This window comes from Thunnus albacares, chromosome 23 (genome assembly GCF_914725855.1).
Source record: "Thunnus albacares chromosome 23, fThuAlb1.1, whole genome shotgun sequence".
Taxonomy (NCBI): domain Eukaryota; kingdom Metazoa; phylum Chordata; class Actinopteri; order Scombriformes; family Scombridae; genus Thunnus; species Thunnus albacares.
Genome location: NC_058128.1, coordinates 26,193,487 through 26,220,115, shown reverse-complemented (window position 1 = coordinate 26,220,115; position 26,629 = coordinate 26,193,487). Strand labels below are relative to the sequence as shown.

The window sequence follows — 26,629 nt, the reverse complement described above, 5'->3', positions numbered from 1 at the left end:
GCCAGTTGTTTTTGCTGTATTTGAGTGCATCACTGTAATCTATTTTTGTATGTCTCCAGCAGAATGGTGCACCTGCAGCTTCTCAGCTCACACTGACTGTAATGAGGCTGAATGTAAATGTTGGTTTGATGTTACGGCACTTCTGCAGACTGCTTCACTTTTAAATGCTCCCCCATGGATGCATTCTTTTCCTCTGATGTATTTTATGTACACACTGTACATTGATATAACTGTAATATTATATGCAGCTTTATTTCCATTGCATTTTATGTTTGAATTTACCAGTATCCCTTACCTGCTAGCCAGAGGAGGGAAGTGTACAATATGGCAGACATTTAAAAAGATTCAGATGTTTTAATGTTATTAGTCAGTTGTACAAACAGCTCAAATTAAAGGTTTATTAGGGGTTTTTAAATTGTGTCTGTTGTGCTTTTTTCATCTTTTGCATACTTGTTGCAGAAACATTCTAGAAACTGCCTTCCAGGGTCTTTTCTGTGTTTTTAGCTTGTATTTGTCTATGTTGTGGCTGTTTTAGTTTTTCAATTGCAATCCATAATTTATTTTTGAATTTTTGAAGTAAAAATGATTATATGCTTTCTTAAAAGTCAGAGCACGTTATGTGAACACACCCTGAAAAAAAAGAAAAAGATCTCTAGCTTTTTCAGTTAAAACTGTCAAAGATAATTAAAGTCGAAATCTGCAATTAACAAAGAAAACACAGTAATGTTTGGTATTCATTGTCATTAGCATTTAATTTACTAAGTGGTGTGGTTGTAGTTGATGTTATCATGAAATTGTAATTCATCCTGCTTTTCACAATAAGTGAGTTTCTTTGCAGGTCATTTTTTATGTCATTCTAGCAGATTTTATTTCAAAATGTAATATTTCCAAACTTTTGGAAATAACATTTGAGCTGAGTTTTGAAAAACTATTGGATAATTTCACATTTGTTTACATTAAAAAAAAAAGTTTAAATGCATGTTGAAGTAAATGAAATGAGCACGAGTTGACCGTTTTCTTTGTAGTCCGGTTGTCATGCTGTGATGAGGTTTCTATCTAATTGCAAAATGTAAAGATATTGGTATAACAGAAGCAAAGTGTTAAGGCCCTAAAAGTCCAGCTCATTGAACAATATTTTCCTTTGTCTAAGAGCAGCATTTCTGCTGAAGAGGAACTGGTACTGAATGATATACAACTAAACATAAATCACTTTTTCTGGATTTGGTCAACGGTGCATTTATAAGATGTAGAACTAAATGTCTAGAGGATGGGGAAACAAAGTCTGACTGTTTTTTTGCTCTTGAAAAATGAAATGGCAAGAGAAAATCACTTGCTGCTTTTAACATTAATGGAATTCAGTGTACACCCCAGATTAATGTACAACTTTGTCTCTGTCTGTTATGTTTATTTGTATATATGTCTGAATTTAATGATTATTCCTGTGAAAGACCAGTAATCATAATCAGTAAGATAAGAAAATATATTAACTAATTAACTAACTAACTATGTTCTATGAGAGAGTGGCTGCACCAGAGATGGGCTCCTGAATACATCTTGAACTTGGACCTAAAAAGTGAGACATTTTGCAAAATAACCTTCAAATAATCTTAAGAAAAGACTCTAAAGAAGAGGTAGCAACATTAATCAGCAAGAACAGAAGTATATACGCATAATTTTTGGATATATTTTTAAAATCAAAACAACTAGCTAGCTGTCACTGCTAACTGCTACCTGCCACTATTACCAACATTCTAAAGGAGAAACTGCACTGAGGAAGCTAACAGAAGAGTTATTTGTGAAGACAAGAAGAGAAATTAAGGGGTCCTTGTTGGTAGTATTCTCTCTCTCTCTCCATGAACTGGTGTGATGGCAGCGCGACCAATGTTTGTGGTGGCCTCACCTGGTTCCAACTTTGCAGTGCCTTTGTCCACGTCTACATCTACGTCTGTGTCATCATGTGGAGTGCAAGGGAAATATTTCTCTGATTGTCAGTTTCTGGATTGTCAGTGGTCATTCATAGAATTCGAATTCGTAGAATGAATTTGAGAAATACTGGCTGGGAGAGCTAAATCAGCTGAGCGTGCCTTTTCTGCTACACCCAGTGGATCCAAAAGAGACCATGGCTTTGCCTGGAGCTGTGCCAGAGAGGAAACATCGAATGCGATGCAACAGGACGTGGAATCAGGGCAAACACAGAGGTGTGTAAGCAAGGCTAACTGTTAACTCATACAAAAGGGCAGTTCCAACAATCATGTTGCCAAATGTTCTTTGGACAGCAGAATGGATTATATAACTCCCCCACCAGTGCTGGTCACTTGTTGACATGCAAGAGACATGCATCAAACTGAGACGTGGTCATTTCTCTCTAAATGCACTGTGCTGCTAACTGCTTGTTCTTTTTTTCCTAGTTTTTTCCCCTTGGGATTTATATGTTTTTACCATTTTTTTTTTAAAAAAAGGGAATACAATATATCTTTGTCCTTTCTGTTGTTGTTGCACTGCTGTGGGCTGGGAGGAACAGCATTTGTTTTTTTGTGTATGCAAATACACAAGATGAGAGAAATGATATTAAACTAAATCTTGAAACTTGAATATTATGTTATTGATGAGGACCTTGAAACATTGTGGTTCTGATCTGACAATTAATGAAATCAAAACCACTCTTTCTCTTTATATCCATTTTTGGAATCTTATTCAAATTCTCTTATTTTGTATGCACAGGGAATGTTGCAAACAGCATTGAATTATTATCCTTTAAAAAGTATACATGACCCATATTTGAAAGGCATGTCTGTATTTAACAGGGAAATCATTTTTCTTAAAAATAAAAATCTGTACCTGAAAGGAACATAAAACTGTCTTATACAATGATGAAGATATCACTATTAGGAACAAATCCCTTTCTTATCCCAAGTGTTTCCATAGAAATATGATCAATATGTGATGGCCCTATACTCCTCTATGAGCTCTCTGTAACAAGACACGACTTTTTGATTCCCTTTAAATGCTACAATTCTTTAGTCAAAGCTATTCCTTCAGGATTAATCTTAAATTTGATAAGAGGAGCTTATGCTTTTGTAGAGAAAATATCCCAGATGCACCATCTGCATTGCTTTTGAGTGGTGTTAACATATATGACAAGAAATGTAATAATAAATACATTTGTCAAATTTTTCATAGCAAAATCAAAATTACTCTGAGAGGTAAATTCTATTGGAACTTACATTTGGAAGAAATAAACTGGAAAAGATCCAGGCTTTTACCTAAAAGCTTTTGTATTCCTTATAAGGTCAAAGAAGGTCATCTCAAAATTTGACATCCAGTGAATTCTTTAATCTCCAGATATGTATATGTATATCATTCTTGTTCTTTTTGTGGACATGCTGATGATTTTTTCAATGTAAAATAACAATGAAATTTTGGTCTGATTTAAATTCTCATGTTTTCACTAATGTGACGTAAAAAGTTATAATTTGTTACTCTGCCAGTATGAGTAATAAATCTCTAGACCATGTAATTAATTTTCTCATTCGATTGGGAAGTTGAACACACTGCTTAATTCTCTTGCTCTCACAAACAATAAATAAATTCACAGGTTCTTTAAACATTATAGAAATATATTTGATGAAATCCCTGAGGTCAAAAGAATTGCTTTTGCCTTACTATTTATTTATTTTATTCTTAACTTCAAAAAAATACTTTTTGTTTTTTATTTTATTATTTTCATATACATTATTTTATCAATATTTATACATTAGCCTATAATTTTGAATATGTTGTGAGCACTCCTGCTCCTGCATTGTATTGTATAGATATATAGATATATAAAAATTAAAGAAAAAACCAACATAAAGTGTCTTAGTAAGGTGTTGGGCCATCACGTGCTGCCAGAACAGCTTCAATGCGCCTTGATTATACAAGACTCTGGAACTCTACTGGAGGGATGACTACCATTCCTCCAAAAGATATTCCTTCATTTGGTGTTTTGATGATGGTGAGAGTGCTGTCCAACACGTCAGTCCAAAATCTCCCATAGGTGTTCAACTGGGTTGAGATCTGTTGACCGCGAAGGCCATAGCATATGATTCACATCATTTTCATACTCATCAAAGCATTCAGCATTCATCAGGATAGAAATGTTTCATCATAGGATAAAAGTGATCACTCAGAACAACTTTGTATTGATTTGTAGTGACCCTTCCCTCTGAGGGGACAAACCATGCCAGAAAAATGCCCCCCACAGAATAACAGAACCACCAGATCCCCTCAACTGTACTGGAACAGGTCTGAATACGTCAAGTATTCAGACCTGTTCCAGTTTTTCCTTTAATTTGTCAACTGTCTGTAGCTATTATGTAATATCATTTTTTGATAAAGTTTTAAAAAACCCAGAAATTACAGGGTCCTGGCGGCGTTATTTCTCCCCAACCACATTCTGCGAAGCCCTACTCTGCCTTTGACTGGCCCTGACCCTGATATTTTTTCTCTACCCCTAACCATGGGCTCTTCTCATTTCTCTATGGATGCATCCCAAGTCACTTCAGTTGCATCCACGTTTCCCTAACTTGCTTCTTTTCCTTGCGTCTAACAGCTGTAGTGACTTCTGATGGAGTTTGTGTCTGCACACATGTGCACTGTGATAATACTAATAAAGGTGCACGTTACCAGTTCTCTCTGTAGCCTGTTACCTGTTCAACTAACACCTGCACATGAATAAAAACCTACATTCTGTGTTTATACTGTGCACTGTCTCCTGCTTAGAGGCACATGAACCATTTCTACTGGCGGAATGCGTTTATATTATTCATTAATTATTTGCATTTGTATTTATTGATATTCTGATTGTGAATTCATTGTTTAATAATCCAGAATATGATCAGAGTGTCTTTTGAACATTGGAAATTATTTATGAGGCTAAATGTTTCAGGGAAAATTGAAATTATGTAACTCATATCAAACGCTCAGGAATTTTCAGCCTCACATGTGACTGAATTGATATGACGACAAATGATGTAAAATATAGCCTAAATGTGTTTAAACTGTGTTTCTTGCTGACAGACAGGCTCTCCCTGACTATATCCATAATAACAGTTCATGGGGAAAATAACAAGATCATGAAAAGAAAAATCTCTAATTAAAGCTGCAAGCGGCGTTGAACGGGCCTTCGCGCCCTTGCGCATGTCGGGCCGCGGCGCAATCGAAGGGCTTCTGTGACGGGCATGTAGATGTCTTCAGACCCGGGCTGTTTTCAGACAGTGCAAGAAGGAGATAAACATCATTTGCCCGCTGTTGGGGCTGCTTTACTGAAATTTCGTAGGGGGAGCTGTTCAGCCAGTTTGCATCACTGATGGAATATTGTCATGTACACGTGTTCAGGCCGGGAGTCTTATCAACCATGTAAAGTTTGGTGCAGATTGGAGCATTAACAATAAGTTATAGCAACTTCTCTGTCATGGCGAAACATCAAATCTCAATTGTTTGAGGATGAGAATTTTCTGCAGGGTGAGACTTGGCTGCCTTGCTCACACCTGTGTCATAAAAACCATGCCAGTTTTGCGCCCATTCACTTGAAATTCAATTAGTAAATTGAAAACCCATGATGAGTTTGTGTGTAAAACAAATTAATTTCCTAATTTTCATCAAGTCTATTTTTAGGAATGTAGACTTAAGAATTAAGACTTTTAACTAGGGATGCACGACATTAGATTTTTGCCGATATCCGATATGCTGATATTTCCAACTCATTGTGGCCGATTGCCGATGCCGATATATGCACATTTTTTACCAGCTGGCTGAGGAGGCTATTATGCATGCAAGAATAGATTATACTATGATCAAGAAAGACAATATATGAAGGAAGAACTTAGGAAGACTGAAGTTCAGTAGCTCAGCATTTAAGTTCTTCCCTCATATAGACTATAGTCTTTCTTGATCATTAGTACAATATATGATTGCATATGTAATAGTCTCCTCAGCCAAGTGGAAAAAATATGTGCATATATCAACATCAGCAACTGGCAAAAATGACAATCAAAAAGTGATCATGTTAAATAATCATGATCTCAATATTGAACAAAAATAATTGTGATTGTGATTTTTGCCATAACTGAGCACCCCTAAAAACAACATAAATTTAGATTTACATACACACACACACACACACACACACACACACACACACACACACACACAAGGAGTTTAAATATGTATGTGATAAATTGTAAATATGTATGTAATGAATTGTTTTCTTTAAGAAACTGTTACTTGAACATTTTTCAGTGTGCTCCTAAAGTTATATGTGTGCTCCTAATTTTTTTTCATTTAGGAGCACATGTACTCCTTGAAAAAAAAGTAAGGATTGAACACTGCTGTCGGATGTGTAGAAACACTAAGTAACTGGAGTGTGGCGCAGTCCAAGGGCTTCTGCCACAGGCATGTAGATGTTTTCAGACCTGGGCTGACAGGTCTTACTTTACCCACCCCCCCTCCCATTCTCTCTCCCTCTCAGCTGAAGAGAAGGATTTCAGAGTACTCTTCTTGTGAAATATCCTCATAAATCCCATGACTTTGGCCAAATCCTACATAAAAAATCACATTTTTCGTAAGAATTTTCGTCGCGAATCCATTGATACAGGTTTGAAAGTGGTCAGACTTATAGTTTAGACGTCAGACGCCCCAGTTTGGCACAAAGTCCATGCCCAGAGATTGCCTCTCCATTGGTTTACATTGTAAGGTGTGATGTCGCACTCCAACTTTCAGGGCTTACTAGATCTAAACCGTTCGAGTTATTACAAAGTTTTTAATAACTTTTGTTCAGCACAGTGTGATAAGTCATGTATTAAAGTTTGAAGCTGATACCATTAACGCCCTAGGAGGAGAAAGCGTTTATTCAAGGTCCAACATTGGCACAAAGTCGTACTTTGAAATTGAGATTGTAGGGCTTGATGAGACGAATAATTGAGTTTTGGTTCAATCTCTCTACGACATTCCTACGGGCCGCGGCGGCCGTTTTAGATACATAGGTGGCGCTCTCGAGCACATTTTGGCACTTTGGGGGTTATTTTTTACATTTTATCAAATTTTTCACCAGACCTGATGTGCATGCCAAATTTGGTGAGTTTTTGAGCATGTTTAGAGGGTCAAATTTAGAGTTGAAGTGGCGGATTAATAAAGAAAGAATAATAATAAGAAAGAAACAAACACACGAAAAACAATAGAAGAAAGTTGTTTAAGTTTAATTGCAGTGACGTTGTGATGTATCAGATCAGTCCCGATCAGCTGCACCGTCCAATCAATAACTGATATCCAATAAGGGGGCGTGTCGGACGGTAAAAGACTTCCGTAATGGCACCTCTGGCTCCTCGATCCCCGCTGCTCCTAGGAGCAGAGATAAGAGACTTGGGACCATACGCTTGGGACGCCCGTCAAAATGGCGGACCAGAACAACTTCCGGTTCAGGGGAAGAGCGAAGAGCGAGGAAAGATCAAATAAGAGACTAGGGAAGTACCCTCATGTATCCTCATTCCTTATGACTAAACCCTGGGTGTATAATAAGAGCTCTCATAATACATCCATGGCCTAAACCTAATCAACCTAACCAAGGAAGGCAATGAGTATTAGCCAATCAGAGGCGGAGTAGGGCGGGTCTTCGCGGAATGAGGGTGGAAAAAAGGCGTCCTGGCCATAGTTGGAAATAAGCATTCAACTGTGTGCTGTACCGCTGACGTGACGACTTGACACCGCCCGACTATCCGTCGCGTTCCTCGACTACTTTTCTCCGGTATGTCAATGTCTTTTGTATTTTGTTGACACATTTACGGTCATGAAGCGAACGACAGTTACAGTTAGCATAAACCGTGACAGGGCGAAATAGTGGGGAACTGTTTTCTCTGTGTTGAGGAACAACGACACAACACTTAGTTAACATACATTAGTTTGGAATTAATTGGCATTCCAGAAAGGACTGGCAACCTGTCAAAAAAGGAGACAGAAGTACATCAAAATAATAATGTCATAGACCCAACGTTAAGTGATTGTCATTTATAGGCTGTCGTGTAGGGAAACACATTAGATACAGATAGGCAGCAGTGTACAACAACACAACAGCACTTGACCTATGCAAAGATGGAGCTCTCTGTGTGGAATAATTCTAGATATCCAACTCTTGCTGTGTTTTAATACAGCGTCCCAGTTTGTGCCGCCTATGTAGTAGCATACATTCAAGTCACCGTGACAGCAGAGTGGAAACCATCAGTCCTTATCTGCACATACTGATTCTTATTGACATATGCCACTGCGTATTATGGTATGGTGATACTGTGTGTGTTTTGTAATCGGTATATCACTCCATGTCACTGGCACTCACCACTTTTCTGTGCCACTATTTTAGAGTCAAATAAACATTTAAACATTGAAAACACATTTACATGAAATGGTATTTAGTGTAATGTGGGTGCTTTAGAACAGACGCTTCGCTTCTGAAACATTTCCAGTGGATATTGAAACAGAGCTGGACCACGATGCAGCCACATCCTATGGACAGGACTGTAATGTAAAATCTTTTTCTAACTTAGGTAACAAGTCATAGTCTTCTTATAGCTCCTGCAATGAATGTTTGAGTAGTTGGCGAAGGTTTCCTGGCCCCGAATGCTGCATCAATTTTACTTACTTGCTTACAAAGTAACTCTTTTGACTGCCATCAAACATAACTTTTCTTTGTTTACAAGAATACTCCCCAGAGCACCTTTAATTTGAGATGATGGATCACATATGTTATTAATTATCTCAAAGTAAGTAATTCATAAGTAAAACATGTCACACCAGATAGCCCTGCTCAACCCTTTTATAAAGCAATTAAAACTATTAGCAGTTTTCTTTCTAGCTTTGGCAGCAGAAATAGCCTCAGCCATATTGGAGCTTTTGTAATAATTGCTGGAATTCTCTAAACTCTCTAAATGAAACATTCAAGTGATACACCCAGCTTAAAATTCAACCAACCACAGGTCTGCTGATGTACACAGCGCTGTTTTCAGTCTGAATGCAGCTGAGGAGCTCCTGTACTGAGCTGTATAACATGAAAAAGTCGAAAAAGAAAAGCGACAGCTTAATGACAACAGGAAACAGTAACTGGCTTGGTATTTCCTAACGATTCCTTTGGAATTGGAATTTTGGAACTGGTTCTAATTTTGAACTGGTTCTTGATGCCCAACCCTATTAGCAGGACAGATGTTCCGCCTATGAGTAGTTCTGACTAGACGTGGACAGAGTCTGTTGGACAATTTGGAACCGGTTGTGTCAACAACCGGTTCCAAATTGTCCGATTCATTGGAATTGTGTGTGTCACAGCTTCCTTTTATCGATGCCGGCATGTTTTTGTGACAGTTGCGCATTGCAAAACAATGACATCAAACTCATGCATCTATGTTTGCAATGAGGAGTCATGGCAGTAGGACCGAGACAGCAAATAAAACACACCAGGAAAAACTGAGAAGACCCGGTACTGTGACCAGGCCGGGCTACAGGGAGAGCCACTGTTCTCTCAGTCTGCTGCTGGAGCTAACGGAGCTAAATAATGGACAGCGGACAGTCAGCTGTAACCAACCACGGCTAATGGGCTAGCTGACAGGCTACTGACTCACCACTGCTGCAGTGCAGTACAGTGATTGAGTGTTCATTCACTTCACTGCCTTGCTACAACTCCTCAAACAGTGGTTCTAAGGTGTTCCCTTCATAGCAGCGAAACATTCTGTTGTGGGTTGCATGGTTTAACAGTGTTACAACTCTACCATCAGCTGCCATCAGTCCATTCTAAAATCTGGTGTTCTGCTTGATCTGATGATGTAGTGGCAGTGTCCCCTCTTCTTGCCCTTTCCTGGTCTCCCTCCGCTCGCCTCAGCACCATATCATCCTTGTTCTACTCTGGCTCAAACTGATTCAGTACAACTGTCGCTCTGTAGAAAGTATAATCGCTATATTTGCCGCCTGACATTTTCTTGTGAAAGCGTCACTTCTTGCCAAGTTACTTCTTTTCTAATTCCTTTTATTTACTAAATAGTATGCAGGCTTTCCAGCCCTGATCATCAAATGAAAGTGTAGGAGTATTAATACTTTATCATTGAATTACCTTGTTATTGAGTGCGGTCTTGACCTGCTCTATGTGAAAAGTGCCTTGAGATGACTTCTGTTGTGATATGGCGCTATATAAATAAAGATTGATTGATTGATTGATTGGGGGCACCACCTCCTCTTTGGTTAGGATTTGTTAGTGCCAGGAGGGAGCACTAACCCTTATTCAGTTTAATCAATGAATCAGTCTCATAATTGTAAGTTCTTGTCCCAAACAGTGACCTCTGTTTTCTGCACTCACTTTTAGGATAAATGAAGACCTTTATTAATAGCTAAACGTCTTGCGGATACATGATGACTCAAGGCTTAACATATTGCATCAGGGAATGCTAAGGGGAAAGCTAATTCAACTTCTCTAAATAAATTCTTTAATTTTAACGTTATTCGACATCAACCCTTGATCACAAAGCCATGTTATGCCTTACTGTTGAGGTGTCTCGTCGTGGTAGAGGCGTCATCTTGGCAGGTCCAGCGTTGTTTGACGCAGCATCGCCAGCAGTGTTGCTGTGAAACAGCCCGGGTCAGCTGTGGCACATCTCCGTAGATGCAAAGGCGTTGAATGACGGTAGAGAATCAAGCCATTTCAGGCTGCTCTGGAAGAGTCTTTAGGCCGGCTTCACTTCTGGGTTGCAGTCTTGCTCTCAGAGAGCAGTTTCAAGCGTTCTTCTTTCTTCTTCTTCTTCTTCAAGAGTTTAAGTTGAAGATTCAGGCTTTTGGTTGGCTTGTAGTAACTTGAGTGGAGTGTCAAATAAAGTTTAGTGCGACTACGCTCAAGTCATCAGCGGCGTCTACTTCAAAATAAAATACTGTACATGTTTACTTCAAATTAAATTACTATACGTGGAAATATGAGACTTAATGTTACTAATAAAACAAAACAAATTAACTTGTTGCAATCAAAGATTAAATACAGATATATTTGGTTGAAAAATAAATAAAATAGAGAAATCTCTCTGAGGCTGTTTTTTATAAGTTAGATAAAACAGGAGGAGTTTGGGTGTGTTTCGTGTTGAATTATCAATGAATATTCAATTTCTTTGTTCTAGGGGATTTAGGTGTGGCTGGTGCTTTGCAGCCTGTGTCTCCTGAAGTAAAGGAATTTAGGGAAATCTAATTCTGAGTTTTTACATGTAAAAACTCACACTTCAAGTCACTGTTGCCTATTATTTCACATTAAAGCTGTAAACACATTTTTTTCATAATGTCCAAGCATTCATGATATATAATGGTCCTGTCAGCTTGTATCATATTTGTAAAACCATTCAAGAAACAGTTAAGCAGTTTACATGATTCATGATAAGTCAGTTCTTCTAATAACAAACATTAACCTTCATATTAATACTTCATGATGTCTAAGCATGTAACCCTCACTGATTCAACTTTCTCAAACTATTTACACATCTTAAACCATCTACACTGAAATGAAGTTTAATACTATAGTGAAAGGAAATAAAGTTAGGCAACACTTATGTGATTAGATTACTTTCAGAAACATATTTAAATATAAGTTGAACATAACTTTTACTTCATAATGTAAAAGCATTCAATGTGACTATTATTTAACAATAAAAGAAAACTTTAAACTGAAATCCTTCAAACATTATATCTTTACATTCCTATTATTTTAGAAACTTCATTCTTTCAACACAACTGCTTGTCTAATTTAACTACTAAAATGTGATTGTCTCTGAGGTTAATAGATAAACAAATACAAATACATGGTTATCAAACATTCATTAACTCTTTACATAAGGGAATTTAATTCTTGTCAATAGAGGGCAGTACTGTTACCTGTAGTATAAAAGATAAATAAAATTTAAGTCCTGTATCTCTTTAGTAGATAGTCATACATATATGAAAGTTATACCATTCTTCTTGCACTTGCGCAACAAATAACATGATATAAGTTGCATAATGATTATACATTTAATTTACATGAATTTCAGGTTTGCCTCAGATTTGCAGGGAGGCTTCCCATAGTCCTCAGGAATGTGGGTTAGTTTATGGCTTTGGTGATAAGAGTCGGGCTCCATCTAAGGTGGGAGTTGTCTTCCTCCGGTCCAAGTGGCCTTTAGGGTCAGTTCATGCGTTTAGTTTGTGTCATAATTCAACTTATCGAAATGGTTTCTTAGGAGGTCTTTCTGAGTCTGTTTAGCATCACTGATCAAACCCCCACTTAAGGTTACAAAAGTCAGTTCTGCAGGCCGAGGGTCTGCTCTTACCAACTTAGGAATCCAGGGAGTCTGTCTCTTATTTTCCTTAAAGATTAGTCAACAGAATTAAAGAACAAGCAGTTGGCCTCCTACAAGAGCAGACATCTGAGTTTGATGTAGAGGAATAATATATCTGCTGTTGTGTTGCTAAAACTGTCTTCCACTCTGAAGTCAGCAAAATTATTTTCATAGACTGTTATCAATCTATGTGGCAGCTGAATGGAGAAGCTTTGTCATCAGTATGTTGGAGACATGAAAGTTGGAGAAAAAAGTGCCCCCCTGTCTCTTTAGTTGCTGTGCTCCTGCCAGCACCAGAGGAAATGGTGGCAGGATATTTTTCATTGTTTCGTATGAGGTTGTTTGGCTGACCTCATTCTGCAGAGTGAAGGGCACTCCAGTGGGTGAGAGCTGTGTTTCAGCTCTCACGCAATTAAGTAGGCAGAGCTGGCATATAAAGGGAAGGGAAGTGATGCTGTTGTAAGGGCTGTACCCCCTGTACTTGCCTTTCAGGTGAAGAGACCTGGCTGTAGCTTTCTGAGCTGAGATAGCGGAAAGAGGCAGAGTTAGATCAACTTTAAATTAGTGGGATGTTTTTTTTTTGTAGAGATTTCATTTTCATCTGGATGAAATCTGCTCACAATGCCAGTCAGACCACCCCAAGATGTGGTCTGGCCAATCTGATAGCATTATGATTGCAACGTAAATTTACACAGTAATATTACACCATTTATATTACATAGTATGTGTTTCACTGGCCAAAAGCAGCACCTTTCCAGGTGACGTTGCATGGTGTTGTGGTAAAAGTGGAGACAGGTACACATCTTTTACTGGATGACCGTGTGTTTTATTTTGCCAGAGCCCTCTGTGTTGGCACTGTGCTACCCCCTTATTCATAAATAAGGGCTATCTTTTTCATGCAGTGCTGTTGCCTGTCAAAACACTGCTTTAACATGTTTTTTGATTATTCAAAAATTGATTGACATGTTAATACCAGGTGAAAATGGGGCCACAGTGTCAACAAAAATAATCTTAACAAAGGTAGATTCATAGCATAGATTGTTATCCCTACACTGCTGGAAACACGGCTATATAAGGTCATCTTTTCAGAGCTGTTTATCACAAAGAGCCTAACTCAAACAGAGTGAACTGTTCCTCTTGGATTTCGGCTGACTTTTTCCCATAGACAACATTATGACTCACATTTGGAGCACTTCTACGGCTTGGATCAGCATGAAACTCTCTTAAATAACTCTTTCTATGGTTCTGATAAAAAGTCAAATGTGCACATTAAAATGTCAGGGGAGAAGTTAATTGTGACTCTCAAAGTGCAGTTGGGCAAGAATTTAACTGCGACTCTTAAAGTGCATTTGAGCAAGAAACATCAAATCACCAAGCTTAAAATTCTGTCATGGCGCATGGTTGAGAAAAGTGATTTTACATTCTTCAGTGTGGCTCAGTTCACTTTTAATGTCTGGGGGACTTTTGGGTGAATTCAGCAGCTAGTTTTGAATTCTCTACCACTCTGATTTACATCTCTGACTGGCTTTTCCATGGCAATGGTGGCTGAGACTCATGGGTATTGTAGTATTTTTTTAGATTTCTCAGAAACAAAGTTGAAATAATTGAAACTGGTTGACATAGCATAAACCTATAGGATTGTCACATTATCCAGGAGAGTCCTGGGTTTGTATGTTGAGTAATAATGAAGAAACTGTTTAAAGGACAACACTGAAATGAGAATACAAGATGGGGGGCGGGAAATTTCTGGAATCAGCGCAGCCTCCCACTTTGCATCTCTATATTTCTTTTCTGGTGATTTGTACTGCCTCCATGCTGCCATATAGCATTGATCCAGACAGACTAAATATAGTCCAACCTTCATCTGGCTGGGGCAATGATCAGAATATCCACAGGGACTGAAAACATTCATTCATCTGGACAAATATGATATGAATATATGTAACTGGAGAGTAAGAAATATTCATTTGCAGAAACGGGCAGGTTTACCTTGGCTTGTTATAGAACCAAATAAACATCAATGTATCACACCAGTGGATATTTACAGAATAATCCAACTGCTGTGCTCTTCTTTCTCTCTCTCTTCAGTGTGACTGTCTATCTCATGGCTGTCCTCAGACGTGGGCTCTTCATGGCCCTGCATCATGCCCTTCGGCAAGGCAGCAGCTCAGTCAGCCACCCTGCACTGTCTGCTGTGCTGCTAGGTAGAGTAACTTGCTAGCTTTAGCTTTAATACATCCAACTGTGAGAAGACTATGTAGACTGCAGTCCTTGTTGCGGAACATCAGTATTTTGCATGTTTTTTGTCCATCTAATCATAATTTACCCATATCATATACTTACTGTACACCATGTGACCAAAATTATGTGGACACCCCCAATTAGTGATTACATTTACATAAATCCAAGCATACAGCCCTGACTGATTGTACATTTTCAATAGAATGAGTTGCACTGAAGAGCTCAGTGACTTTAAATTTGTCACTGTCTTTTGTCCTTTGTTGAAACATTTACTACCAAGTTCCAAACTGCCTCAGAAAGCAATTAGCAAGAACTGTTTATCAGGAGCCTCTCTGTATATGTTTCTATGTACAAGCACTCTGATATCAGACTCTGGGGTGTTGGAAACGTATTGTTTGGAGTGATAAATCATGCTTCACTATCTAGCAGTGTAATGGATGAGTCTGTGCTCACCAGATACCCGGAGAATGCTACTTCCCTGACACCTGTAGATTTTAGGGAAGGAGGAATACTGGACTAGGTCTATTTTTCCTGGTTTTAGTTAGGCCCAAACCCTGCCACAGCATTAAGATGTCTAGGGAAATATTAATCCTACACAATTATATTGCTATACAATTAAATGTTAGACAATAATGTGCTTCCAAATTTGTACCGACAGTTTGGGGAAGTTCCTTTTACTGTTGGAATGTGACCATACCCTCTAGCACAAAGCCAGCTCCATAAAGAAATGCTTTTCCCAGTTTGCTGTGGAAGAGCTTGATTGGCCTGCACTGAGCTCTGACCTCAACACCTTTTAGATGAAGTGGAACACCGACTTTTAGCCAGACCTTATCACCCAACATCAGTGTTGGACGTCACTAATGCTCTTGAGGTTGAATGGGATCAAATTTTGCAGCCAAGTGCCATCATCCACTGGAAAACTAGAAACCAGAAGAATGAGGCTGCTCTAGCAGCAGATTAATGACCATGGTTTTGGAATCACAGATGCAATGTTCAGGTGTCCATGTAGTTTATATCTTATCATATACGTAAGATTAGAGCTGAGTGTTCTATGGATTTCATTTGATTAATTCTAATTTTTATTTTTGGACAATGTGTAAAATGTCTGAAACATGGAAATTGTGGCTTTGTAACAAGTGCAAATGTGTCATTTTAACTGAGAGCACAGATCTTGCCCTCTCATGTGTCATCGCTGTCAGCCATCTTAATTCATGACATGACATTCAGGACAAAAAGCCTGAGCTTATACTGTGACCTTCACACTGCAGTGGAGCAGGACAAACATTTTATAAAATAAAATAGTGAGTGACCTGTCCATACACTGGAGGAAAATCTAGATTATATGTTTCTGTTATATGTTATATCACCCAGCACTAATTGATATATTAGCACAAATAGTGTTTTTTTTCTGAACATTTATTTTGTACAAATATTTTAAATATTATTTGTTTTTAGAAAGAAAAAAAAACATGTCAAATACCAGCGCACAGGTGTGTTACATCGCTATCTCAGTCTCTCTCCTATGCTCTGCAATTACATCTATCAACAGGTCTCAATGACGGGAGTCACATCCACCTGCTATATGATGCACATTTCCTTATTTGGACATCACTCCCAGAGTTGGGGGTGTTCCGCAGAGATAAAGCTGAGCTACTGACACGCGCAAAGTGCTCCCAAGGGACTTTCTATAACCTGTTGTTCCCCTTCTCCTTTTCACAGTTAGGTTGTAAAAAATAGGCAGTAAATGAAAAGTTAATTCATAAACACTTATTTTAACACTTTAATATCCTAAAATTAAAAGCATAATAAAAACAAAAGCTGGATTTTTATGCCTATTTCCGCTATTATTCAAATACAAATACAAATACTGGGCTCTCTGCTGATTACATGACTTGCCCACTGCCCTCACTGTTTTTTTTTAAAAATAGAAATAAAACCCATTTAGTTCATTTTAGCATATCAGTGCCCTAAAATTCATCATCAAATAAAAAAACTACACTACAAATATAAACTGAAAGTGTCTGCAGGGTGCTTTCTGCTGCAAACACACATAGCTGTAACAGGATTTTCCCTGGATTTTTTTGAGACAAAGGTGGTAAAGGCTGGAGAATGTGCGTGGTGCAGTGTACACAGTTTGTGCTTGCAGTCATGCACTTTTAGTGGAAAAAAATCATGATTTGACCGACGAAAGTGTCCAAGATGGAACAAAAAGATGAAAGATAAAGGTGACACTTGACAGTGTCTATTTTGTAAGCCTGGGATGATGCTAACCTCCCAATTCGATACTATCACGATACCTAGGTGCCGATTTGATTAAGAATTGATTCTCAATTTAATGAATAGAAAAGGGGACACCATTTTCAGTGTCTTGCTCTAGTATACTGTGTGCCAAACTATTCACTGGTGTCCATAGTCCACTGAAATACAATATGAAACATAACTGGCAGATAAGATAAATGGTCCACAGCCTTTTTATTTTAAAAAGTTAACTGTATTAATTAATGCATTAATTAATTTGAAAGCATCATCTATGAGAATAACAAACTGAGGAGGAGGCGGAGTGCCTCACCTTCTTTTTATTAACGTCATGTCTCCAGTAGTGGAAGGCAGCCTCTCTGCTGTATGTTAGCTTGGGAAAGACATTGTTGTCCAAGACACTGAGTGGGGGCAGGGATTTGAGGTGAAACAGACTGAGCACCAAGTTATTTTCTTCACCTCAGAGTTGGTTAAAGTTGTTTAATGCTGCAGTGTGTATTAGTCATTTGGTCTCGTTTGTTACTGCACTGCTCTGCTAACATAAGTCTCTGTGTGACAGTGTAGAAAGTTCACAATATACTTCATGTTGTTCTTGTAAAACTAATTATTTTGTCAGTAAATCAAAACATGTTTTCTACCATTGCCTTTTGGGAAAATGAAATACAAGATAACTTTAGCATGTACGCTCTGTAGACTGTCCAGGTGCTGCACTGCATACAGTTGAGTTCTGCCTTTTTCATTCCGTCAACATCACATGCCTGAATTTTCAACAGAGGCGGTGGCCAGTTATAGAAAAGGCAGCCCACCTTTGAGTTAGATAGGCAGGGAAAACCCTGCTGTTAGTGAGCAGCTGCTCTTATGTGTCCCCAGGTCATGGTGCTTGTTTTCAGCAGAAATAAGATAGACAGATGAAGCTATAGCAGCTCTACAGGACTGTTTTAAGTGCACAAACTGGCACATGTTCAGAGATGCTGCCACCCAGGAGAGCCACATCAACCTTGAGGAATATACATCAACAGTAAATGTGTTGATGATGTGGTGATCAGAAAGACAATAAAATCATCTCCGCACCAGAGAGCCAGGATTAATGGAGGGGTGAGGGCTCTATCCAGAGCCAAAAAAGCTGCCTTTCAGTCAAGTGATAAGGAAACATACAACACCACCAGAGCAAGACTGAAAGCTGGCAACAAGGAGGCAAAGCGACACCAACACCACCAAAGATATGTGGCAGGTGATCCAGAACATCATAGGCTACAAAAGCAGGAGCGTCCCCATAATGTGTTAGGCCACGATGCCAGATGAGCTTAACTCATTCTATGCTCGCTTTGAGATCCTTAACAAAGAGTCAGCTGTAAAGCCCACTCCGCCTCCATAGGACCCGCAACTGTCAGTATCCACAACAGATGTGAGAAGAATCCTGCTGAGAGTGATTATGAATAAAACTGCTGGGCCTGATAACATCCCTAGCCGTGTACTGAAAACATGTGCCAACCAGCTAATTGACGTTATTACTGACATTTTTAACATCACTGTAACAGGAGAGTGGACCCACCTGCTGCAAGACATCTATCATCATTCCTGTACCGAAAAAGTCTGCGTCTGTGTCTAGTCTAAATGACTACTGCCCTGTGGCACTCACTGGTATTCTGATGAAGTGCTTTGAAAAACTGGTTCTCAAGCACATCAAAGACAACATCCCACACAGCCTGGACCCCCCAGTTTGCATACAGAACCAACAGATCCACATAGGATGCCATCTCCACTATCCTCCACTCAGTTTTTGCACACCTTGAAAATAATAACATCAGAATGCTGTTTGTTGATTTCAGCTCAGCATTTAATACAATCTCCCCCATGAAACTGATTGGAAAATGTAGCACTCTGGGGACTGTTTGTGAGGAATATCAATATCCAGTTGCAGAGTGGGGTACTCAAGCCCAGACAGTTTGTATTGGTGGTCACACCTCCTCTACTCTAGTGCTCAACACCGGAGCCCCCCAGGGTTGTGTGCTCAACCCCCTCCTATTCACACTGTACACCCATGACTGCAACCCCTGACAGAGAGAGAGAGACAACTCTATTGTGAAGTTTGTGGACGACACCGCCATCATCGGCCGGATTTCAAACAACGATGAGAGTTCATATTGGGAGGAAATCAACAGTCTTGCAGAATGGTGCACAGAGAACAACCTACTACTCAACGTCAACAAAACCAAGGAGCCAAGGAACAGTTTTAAGTTCCTGGGTATCAGCATAACAGTGAACCTGTCATGGACATCACGCATCTCCACCCTAGTAAAAAAAAGCTCAGAAATGACTGTACTTATTAAGACAACTTAAGAAGGCAAAATTCCTGTCCCAAGTTCTTGTTAACTTCTACAGAGGAGCAATAGAAAGCATCCTGACTGGAAACATCACAAGTTGGCATGGGATGTGCATGGCCCAAGACAGGAAGGTGCTGCAGCAGTTTATTAAAACTGCCCAGAATATCATTGGTACCCATCTACCGAGCATCAGTGATATCGGTGAGGTGAGGAGTCTGCATGGAGCCCAAAGGATACTAAAAGACAATACCCACCCCAACCACAGCCTGTTCACCCTGCTGCCGTCTGGCAAGAGATACAGAAGTATCCGCTGTTATACCACTAGACTACAGAGCAGCTTCTTTCCCTCAGGCTGTGAGACTCCTCAATTCATCTTCTGCACTCCAATATAAAAAATAATTTTATTTTTATGACTTATTATTTATTAATACATTCATATAATTTCTGTTTTTGTGAGTAGCATTAAGGGACTACAAACTACATTTCGTTATACAATCTTGTTATCTAGTAAAATGATAATAAATAAATCTTGAAACTCTCCCGCTCTCTGCCTGCTCAGCCTGTTTTCGGATGGTAGGCAAGGTGGGTAGTGTCAATGAAATCATATCCATCCTCAAATAACAGGAGGACTGGTGCCACCTATGAGTCAAACCTAAATCTCAACACTGTATAGAATCTGTAGAGTTGTGTGGGTGTTTCTTGGTGCTGAAGTCCTTGCAATGGAATGACTAATATGAAGTTCTTATAAGGGACTCTGGTCAGAGTCCAATCTCTTACACTTTTCTTTCATAATATATTAAAGAATAGACTAATGATGTTCAAAGACACAATGGCAATGCACTTTTAGAGTGGCTTATTTGGTGACTAGAGAGAAGACGCACGTTTTGAAGATGCACGTTTTTAGTACTCAGAAAGCTGTGATGTTATTGGTTGGTTGCGTTTTTCTGTATGTTTTCTATTTAGGATTTTACTTTCTGAGCACAGATTTTCATTTTCATTTATAATTCAAGAAATTAAATTGGCTAGGAATAGGTCAAAAAGTATTTTTAAAATTTGTGAAAATTTTAGTCACCACCAGCTGAATATGTGGATTAGTCACCCATGTACTAATGCTTTTTGTTTTTCTAGGTGTGTGTTCATGTTCCTCATGCCTGTTAACCAGTGTCCTTCAAACTCTGCATGAATCAGGAGGATCCCAAACAGATCCTGATGACCAGCACTTTTATTCCACATCGTGTGTCTAATGCTGTTCAGTATCTTGACCTGTGTTGTCTCTCCTTCTGTCTGCTCCTCTTCATCCAGCCCAGTCCTTGGTTGTAGCCTTGCTGAGAGGTGTTTGGTTCTAGTGGTGGGTGGAGTACCTTCCTCCAGCAGCCATGTCGGGCTTCAATCTTCTGCATCTAGTAACCAAGAGTCAGCCTGTAACTCTGAGGTCCTGCAGTCTTCCCACAGGTCCACTGACTGGGTGCTGTATGCCTGCTGTGCTCTGCCTCTCTAAAGCCTTAATACCTGGCTGGTGTGCAGCATGTCTTTACTGTCCCAATCTGCGTGTGTCAGAGTGATGAGCTGCTTTCACTTATTTTCTTATATTTGATCAGTCCTCTCAGGGAAAGCCGACCAAATTTTTGCAGTGAACAATGCTTGAGAGTTCCAAAGTTAGACCAAATCAATTGGACCACTATATTTTTTAAGCAGTGGCTTGTGTTTGTGCCAGTGACTTCAGTAAGTTCCAGGTACTGGAATTATAGTTATAGCTATAGCTTCTTTACTCATTCTTCAAATATTACTTAATTTGAATGTCTATTATATTTTAATCCTATACTTATCATATACTGTATATACAGTACCGGTCAAAAGTTTATACTCTTTGCATCACTTTCTCATTGCCTTGAATGAGAAAGTGTGTCCAACTTTCGACTGGTTCTTAAAGTGGTTCTAAATAGAAGGGTTATTCTAAAAGGACCTTATTAGTGATTTTGCATGTTTTCGAACATTACTATAAATGACTTACTTTACAGATACAGATTTGCAAACAGAAAACCACGCTGTTGTGTTTTACTTGGATATTGATTTTACTTGGAAACTTAGATGTTTTTTCTACTGTTCCAGGAGTCCACTGAATTATATTAATATCTATATGGTATGAACAATCAATTAGTAGACTCCTAAAACCTCTTGGGGTGTATAATCCATCCCAGTGAACATCAAGTTTGCATTTTTTTTCGTCAAAGTTTGTTATTGTTGATGATGAGGTAATACAGTTTGACTTTTCTGACCCTATTTTCATGGCAGCACAACAACCAGCACAAGCAGTGCTCTTACAGTTTGTTGTTTTTCTGACCTTGAGATTTACTTTGCCTGTCTGTATGGCATTTAGGTGCCCAGTGCAGTGTGTAAGGTGCACAGGTGGGAGGTTCATTCAAATGAAGCAGCGCAAAGGAAGCTGTTGGTATTTTGGTCAAAATCGGGTCTTAGAAGTTTCACTGAGAATAGATTTTTTCAGAACCCCGTGGCTGCAGCAAAGTCACTCAGCTGACACAGCAAACTAAATACTTTCAACAAAAGCACATTAACAGAATGATGCATGAAATGCAAATACACAATTTTAATCAAACTCTCCCCAACCAGTAGATGCATTTAAACTCAAAAAATAACTTTAAATGTAGTTAAACCAGGAATGTCTGTATGTTCAATGTCTGCTGCAGCATCTGAAGGCAGCAGGACAGATATGTTGATAAATCTGGAGCCTCTGATTAGAAAAGTGTTGCAGAGCACACTGTACACTATTTACCTTCATTAAATCACATCAGGCTCCTATAAAATAAGCACATACACCTGTACTCACATCAGACTGGTTTGTTATAACCTACTGTTCTGCCTGTTTATGTAGGAGAGACGGATGCATCACTGCCTCTTTCCAATCTTTTTTGTAAGCAAAAGTGTCATTTCATTTTTGATTCCTTAAATGCATTACAGTGCAAGTGCTGTTGTGTCACATTAGTTACAATATAATGTGAACATTAACGACAGCAGCAATAGCATCAGATCGATGAGATCATATAGCCCTAAATTGTTTCACTAACTTCACCCACACAGTCTGTGCACTGAAAACATACTGCTGTGAACTGGTGGTTGCACTTGTGCCATTTAAAATGGGGCCCTTCAAGTCAAACTGCATTTTCTACTGCATTATAAGATAAGATAAGCCTTTATTGATCCACAATGGGGATATTCAGGGTGTTGAAACAGCACAAGGCAGAGAAAAAGTTAAAAAATAAGAATTAAAATAAAACAATGATTTAACAATGATTCATTTCTCAAATGTGTCCTTACAGCAAGGAACAGCTGTGGCTAGATGCACTGCTGTGCTCCTGCTTGGTAACTGACCTGTGATGCTCAAACAAGCTGTGTGTTTTGCGACTGAACACGTGGCTGTGCTGGAGACCAGAGGGAAAGCCGTATTTTTCAAAGTCTCTCTGTGTTCAGCTCTTTTGTAGCCTCTAATTGAGTTTGTGTGGTTTGGAGTTTAGTTTCTCTCCTTTGTTGCTGTTTGTACTGTCTGCTGTCACACAGCTGAAATTTCAGGTGCTAACAGAATAATCAAATGATTCACTGCTTGGCTTCCTTACAGCTTGCACGCACTGAGTGCTTTTGTTTTTGCTAAACTAATTTCCTTTTAGGTCCTTTTTGTGTTGTGTTTTTTGGATGAAAACAAGATGGGGTTTTCTGTTATGCTTACCCTTGTGTGATGTTTTTTTATTTCCTAACAAAATCATTAGTGAGGGTTCTCTCATATGTGAGAAGTGTCAGAGCAGGGAGTTCAGAAGTTGATGCAGGAACCCCGATCTGCTTCAAGATCTACTTGACTAGGAACCACATGTAAAAAAAAAAAAAAAAAAAGAACTAGAACCACTTACCACTATCCACTTTATTCTGAACAGCTGGCAGTAACACACACACACACACACACACACACACACACAAACTTTGGGGAAACCTCTATAATAAAAAGGTTCACATCTCTCCTACAGTTCATCCATAAATACCTAGCTCTGTTCTTATAAGGCTTTTGGAGAAAATACTGAATCTGACATCTGTGTTCCAAAACCATTTTCAGAGTTGGTGTGTAAACATAGTGGAATATACATGGGATTATTCCCAATATCCTCAGAAAAAGATAACAGAGCTGGTGTGCTACTGTCTTAATTTTTTTATCACTCTTTTGAAGATTGGATCTTAATAAGAGCTAGTGTAATAGTAACACGCAGCTTTATTTTCTTGGTGCCATCAGAAGACCTGCATAGTTAGTTTTTTTTGTCCTTCCTGCCTTCCCCTTCAGGAGCACGTCGAACTAAGAAGACATGGCCAGTGAGCTTCTCTCAGGAAGAGATAAAGAAACGCCTCACACCAATGCAGTATCATGTTACCCAGGAGAGAGGAACTGAGAGGTAGGATGAAGTGCTTTGACAATTATATTTCCTAGTTTTTGAAGTGATTACTACATTTATGTTAATGTCACACTGTCACCATGTTTTTTGTCAACAAAATGAACACTGCATTAAATCTATTTATATTTGCACATAGTGTCAAATTTACAGCACTCTGTGCAGTCCCTGATTTTTTTTCCCCTTCATCAGGTTGGAGGTCAAATTTTTGTGCATGTGTTTTGCACATTTGAAAGTCAAATTACAACCTCATGCACCATATAATACAGAAATGTCTGGTCATTACTAATACAGTTTTTTTCCACAGTGCCTTCGCAGGGGAGTTCACAGATCATAAAGATGAGGGGACCTATGCTTGTGTTGTCTGTGGGGCTCCACTGTTCAGGTAAGAGCTGCACATATGCAGGCCTGACATTACAGAGAGAAATGTTGCCTGGCAGAGCCTCTTACCCATGTAAAGAATCTGCAGATGGAAGGATCAGTTAGAATGTAAACACTGTAAATTATGACTACATGACCTTTTCTTGAATGAAAAACTGTTTTTTGCCAGATGTTGGGAACAATAAAACTCCACTACAATATAAAAGAATAATATAAGAAAGATAAGATAGTATTTTTACAAACTGTATTAACATGAAATTAACATGTTACTACTCTAGATTTTGGATTCAAGAAAAGGTCAGGAAATCACACACGCTTAATTTTTTATTTCGTTAGGTTTTCTTCTTTAAAAACTTTACAGTCAAATTCACTTTACATCATTGCTATGAACTATTGTGCCCTTGCGCTTATGATAAACATTAAACTATCAAAAACATCTGTTTTACAGACTGTTTATCATCTTAACAAAACCTGCACAATTACTTGAAAACCACTGTTGTAACATTTTCTGAATCCTCTGTCACTGTGCTTTCACAAACAAGAATGTGCCATGAGTCGAGTGAAAGAGCAAAATCACTTTTCTAACTGACACTCTCTTCTTTTTTTATAGCTCTAATGCTAAATTTGACTCAGGATCAGGTGAGTTGAACCACATTATTCTGTAACCCCAACATCCAGTGGATACAGCTGGGTAGCATTCTGGCTCAGTCGCTGCTGCTGGAGATCTGCCATCCTAGCGAGCAGTGGTGGAAGAAGTATTAAGATCCTTTACTTAAGTAAAAGCTGTTAAAGAGGAATTTCACTGCTGTAAATATGATGATTTCTTAAAACAAGGTCACCTATGTAGTAGAAATGTGCAGTTATTTTCTAAGCTGCTGGCCCATGACCAGAGAAAACTGAGAAAACAGCTGTAGATTCACCTATTGCTCTAAAGGGGGAAATCCTACAACAACCAGAATGCATTGCATGTGTTCCCATTCAATGCTACTGAAAGTGTGTTTATGCAACGCAGGTGGTAAATAGTTTCCTAGTGGAGCAGCCGGTTAGCAGAGACAAAGTTAGTAGTGATCAGTATTATATCTCTTTAAAGAAGCTTATTTTCATTTACAAAATGTTTTTCCTCATCTAGTCCTGATAAATCATATCTGTGTTTTTAACTATCATAAAACAAGGACCTGAGACCTTATTGTGCTCAAGCTGGATGTAGACGCATAGGTTGCAGGTAACACACAGTCGCTGTTGTGCTGTTCTGTATTGAGAGCTGGCTAAGTCCAATATAACATTCTGTGAGAAAACAATGTCAGGTTTACCAAAGCGTTGTAAAGTTTGTTACCGTGCAGAGTTTTTAGTTCTGTCTCCATTCTTTCTGACAATCCTCACCAGGTACCAATCAATGCTGCAAGACTCCGGCCACAGCGCCTCTTTCAGCTGCGGCTGTAATATAGCAACAGTGGTTGCTTTTCCTCCACACTCTGCTGTGTCTGATTCCCCAGCACAATATTCAGCCTCATAAGTTATAACAGCAGTGCCACATCTCTGATATGACATTATATTGTAAAGCTAGTTTTTTGTGTTAGATTCAGCTCAAAATTCTCTGGGTCGCTGTCAGTGGAATCACAGAGTTTATCCAAAAGAAAGTTTGCACCGTGAAGTTTGTTGCAGTTTTCAGTTCTGTCCTATCGTGGTGCATCTGCTACAGACATCACACCAGCCATCACTGGACACTGGTCGATGCTGCTAAACCTCTGCGGCTGCACATTCTGTCTTTCGTCTGTGACTGTAACATAGCTCCGGTGCTTGCTATCTCCTCCTCCTCTGTTGTGTCTGTATCCACAGCACAATATTTGACCTCCTAACAATAGTGCCGTAGCCTATATATGACTCCCAACATTATATTGTAAAAGCAAAATACATTTTAGATCCAACTTTTCTGACCACCTGAGGCTAAAAGTTCTCTGGGTCGTTGTCAGCAGAATCACAGAGTTTATCCAAAAGAAATTCAGCAGCTGAAGTTTGTGTGTCAGGCCTCAGCTGTAACATAGGTCCAGTGGTGGCTTCCTCCTCCAGACTTGCTACATCTCTGATTCATGAAACTAGTTTTCTTCCAAATATACTGATATTTTAAAGTATTTAGTAGTATGATATTTTAGTGTCTGCTTTTCCCTCTCACTAGCAAGAAAACAATATGGCGGATGGAGTGTTTAAGAGACCCCCTGTTGACATTCTTTGAAGGCACCACTACAAGAAATGAGGAAACATAGTTTGTAGTCAAAGGCAGATCACCAAAGTTCTTGCACAGCTGGTATTGTTATCAAGTAACAATAAACTTACAGAAACATTATGACAATAGTCCGACTTAGTGTGAGTCCTGGAGCCGGGGAGAGCAGCAGGTGAGCCAACTGTCAATCACAGTTGTCAATCAACACCCACAAAGCAGACATCAAAGCTACTATACGTCTTCAAATCTTATTAACAGAGCAATAATTTCCAAAACGATTGCCAGCACACTTATTAGAGGGCCTGAATTTAGCAAACGAGACCATAATGACTTGTTAAAAAAAATTATTGACTTAGTATTTCCAGAGAGAAGTTGATGCTTTTTAAATGGGAATGTATTGGAGCCAGC

At 38.9% G+C, this 26,629-nt stretch overlaps 1 protein-coding gene across 3 annotated transcripts in view; it reads left to right on the top strand.

The window, feature by feature from the left end:
* The first annotated feature begins 7,488 nt into the window (after window positions 1–7,488).
* msrb3 (methionine sulfoxide reductase B3) overlaps window positions 7,489–26,629 on the top strand; it is a 24,696-nt gene continuing 5,555 nt past the window's right edge. The window contains exons 1-5 of one of the 3 annotated variants that reach the window (XM_044344079.1): window positions 7,489–7,780; window positions 14,445–14,560; window positions 23,517–23,625; window positions 23,930–24,007; window positions 24,614–24,642. In XM_044344079.1, coding sequence (XP_044200014.1) covers window positions 14,461–14,560; window positions 23,517–23,625; window positions 23,930–24,007; window positions 24,614–24,642 — 316 coding nt within the window. In that variant the 5' untranslated portion in view covers window positions 7,489–7,780; window positions 14,445–14,460. Of the gene's footprint in view, window positions 7,781–14,444; window positions 14,561–20,479; window positions 20,630–23,516; window positions 23,626–23,929; window positions 24,008–24,613; window positions 24,643–26,629 lie in introns of those variants that run through there. The other 2 variants (XM_044344080.1, XM_044344081.1) reach the window with 2 other exon arrangements.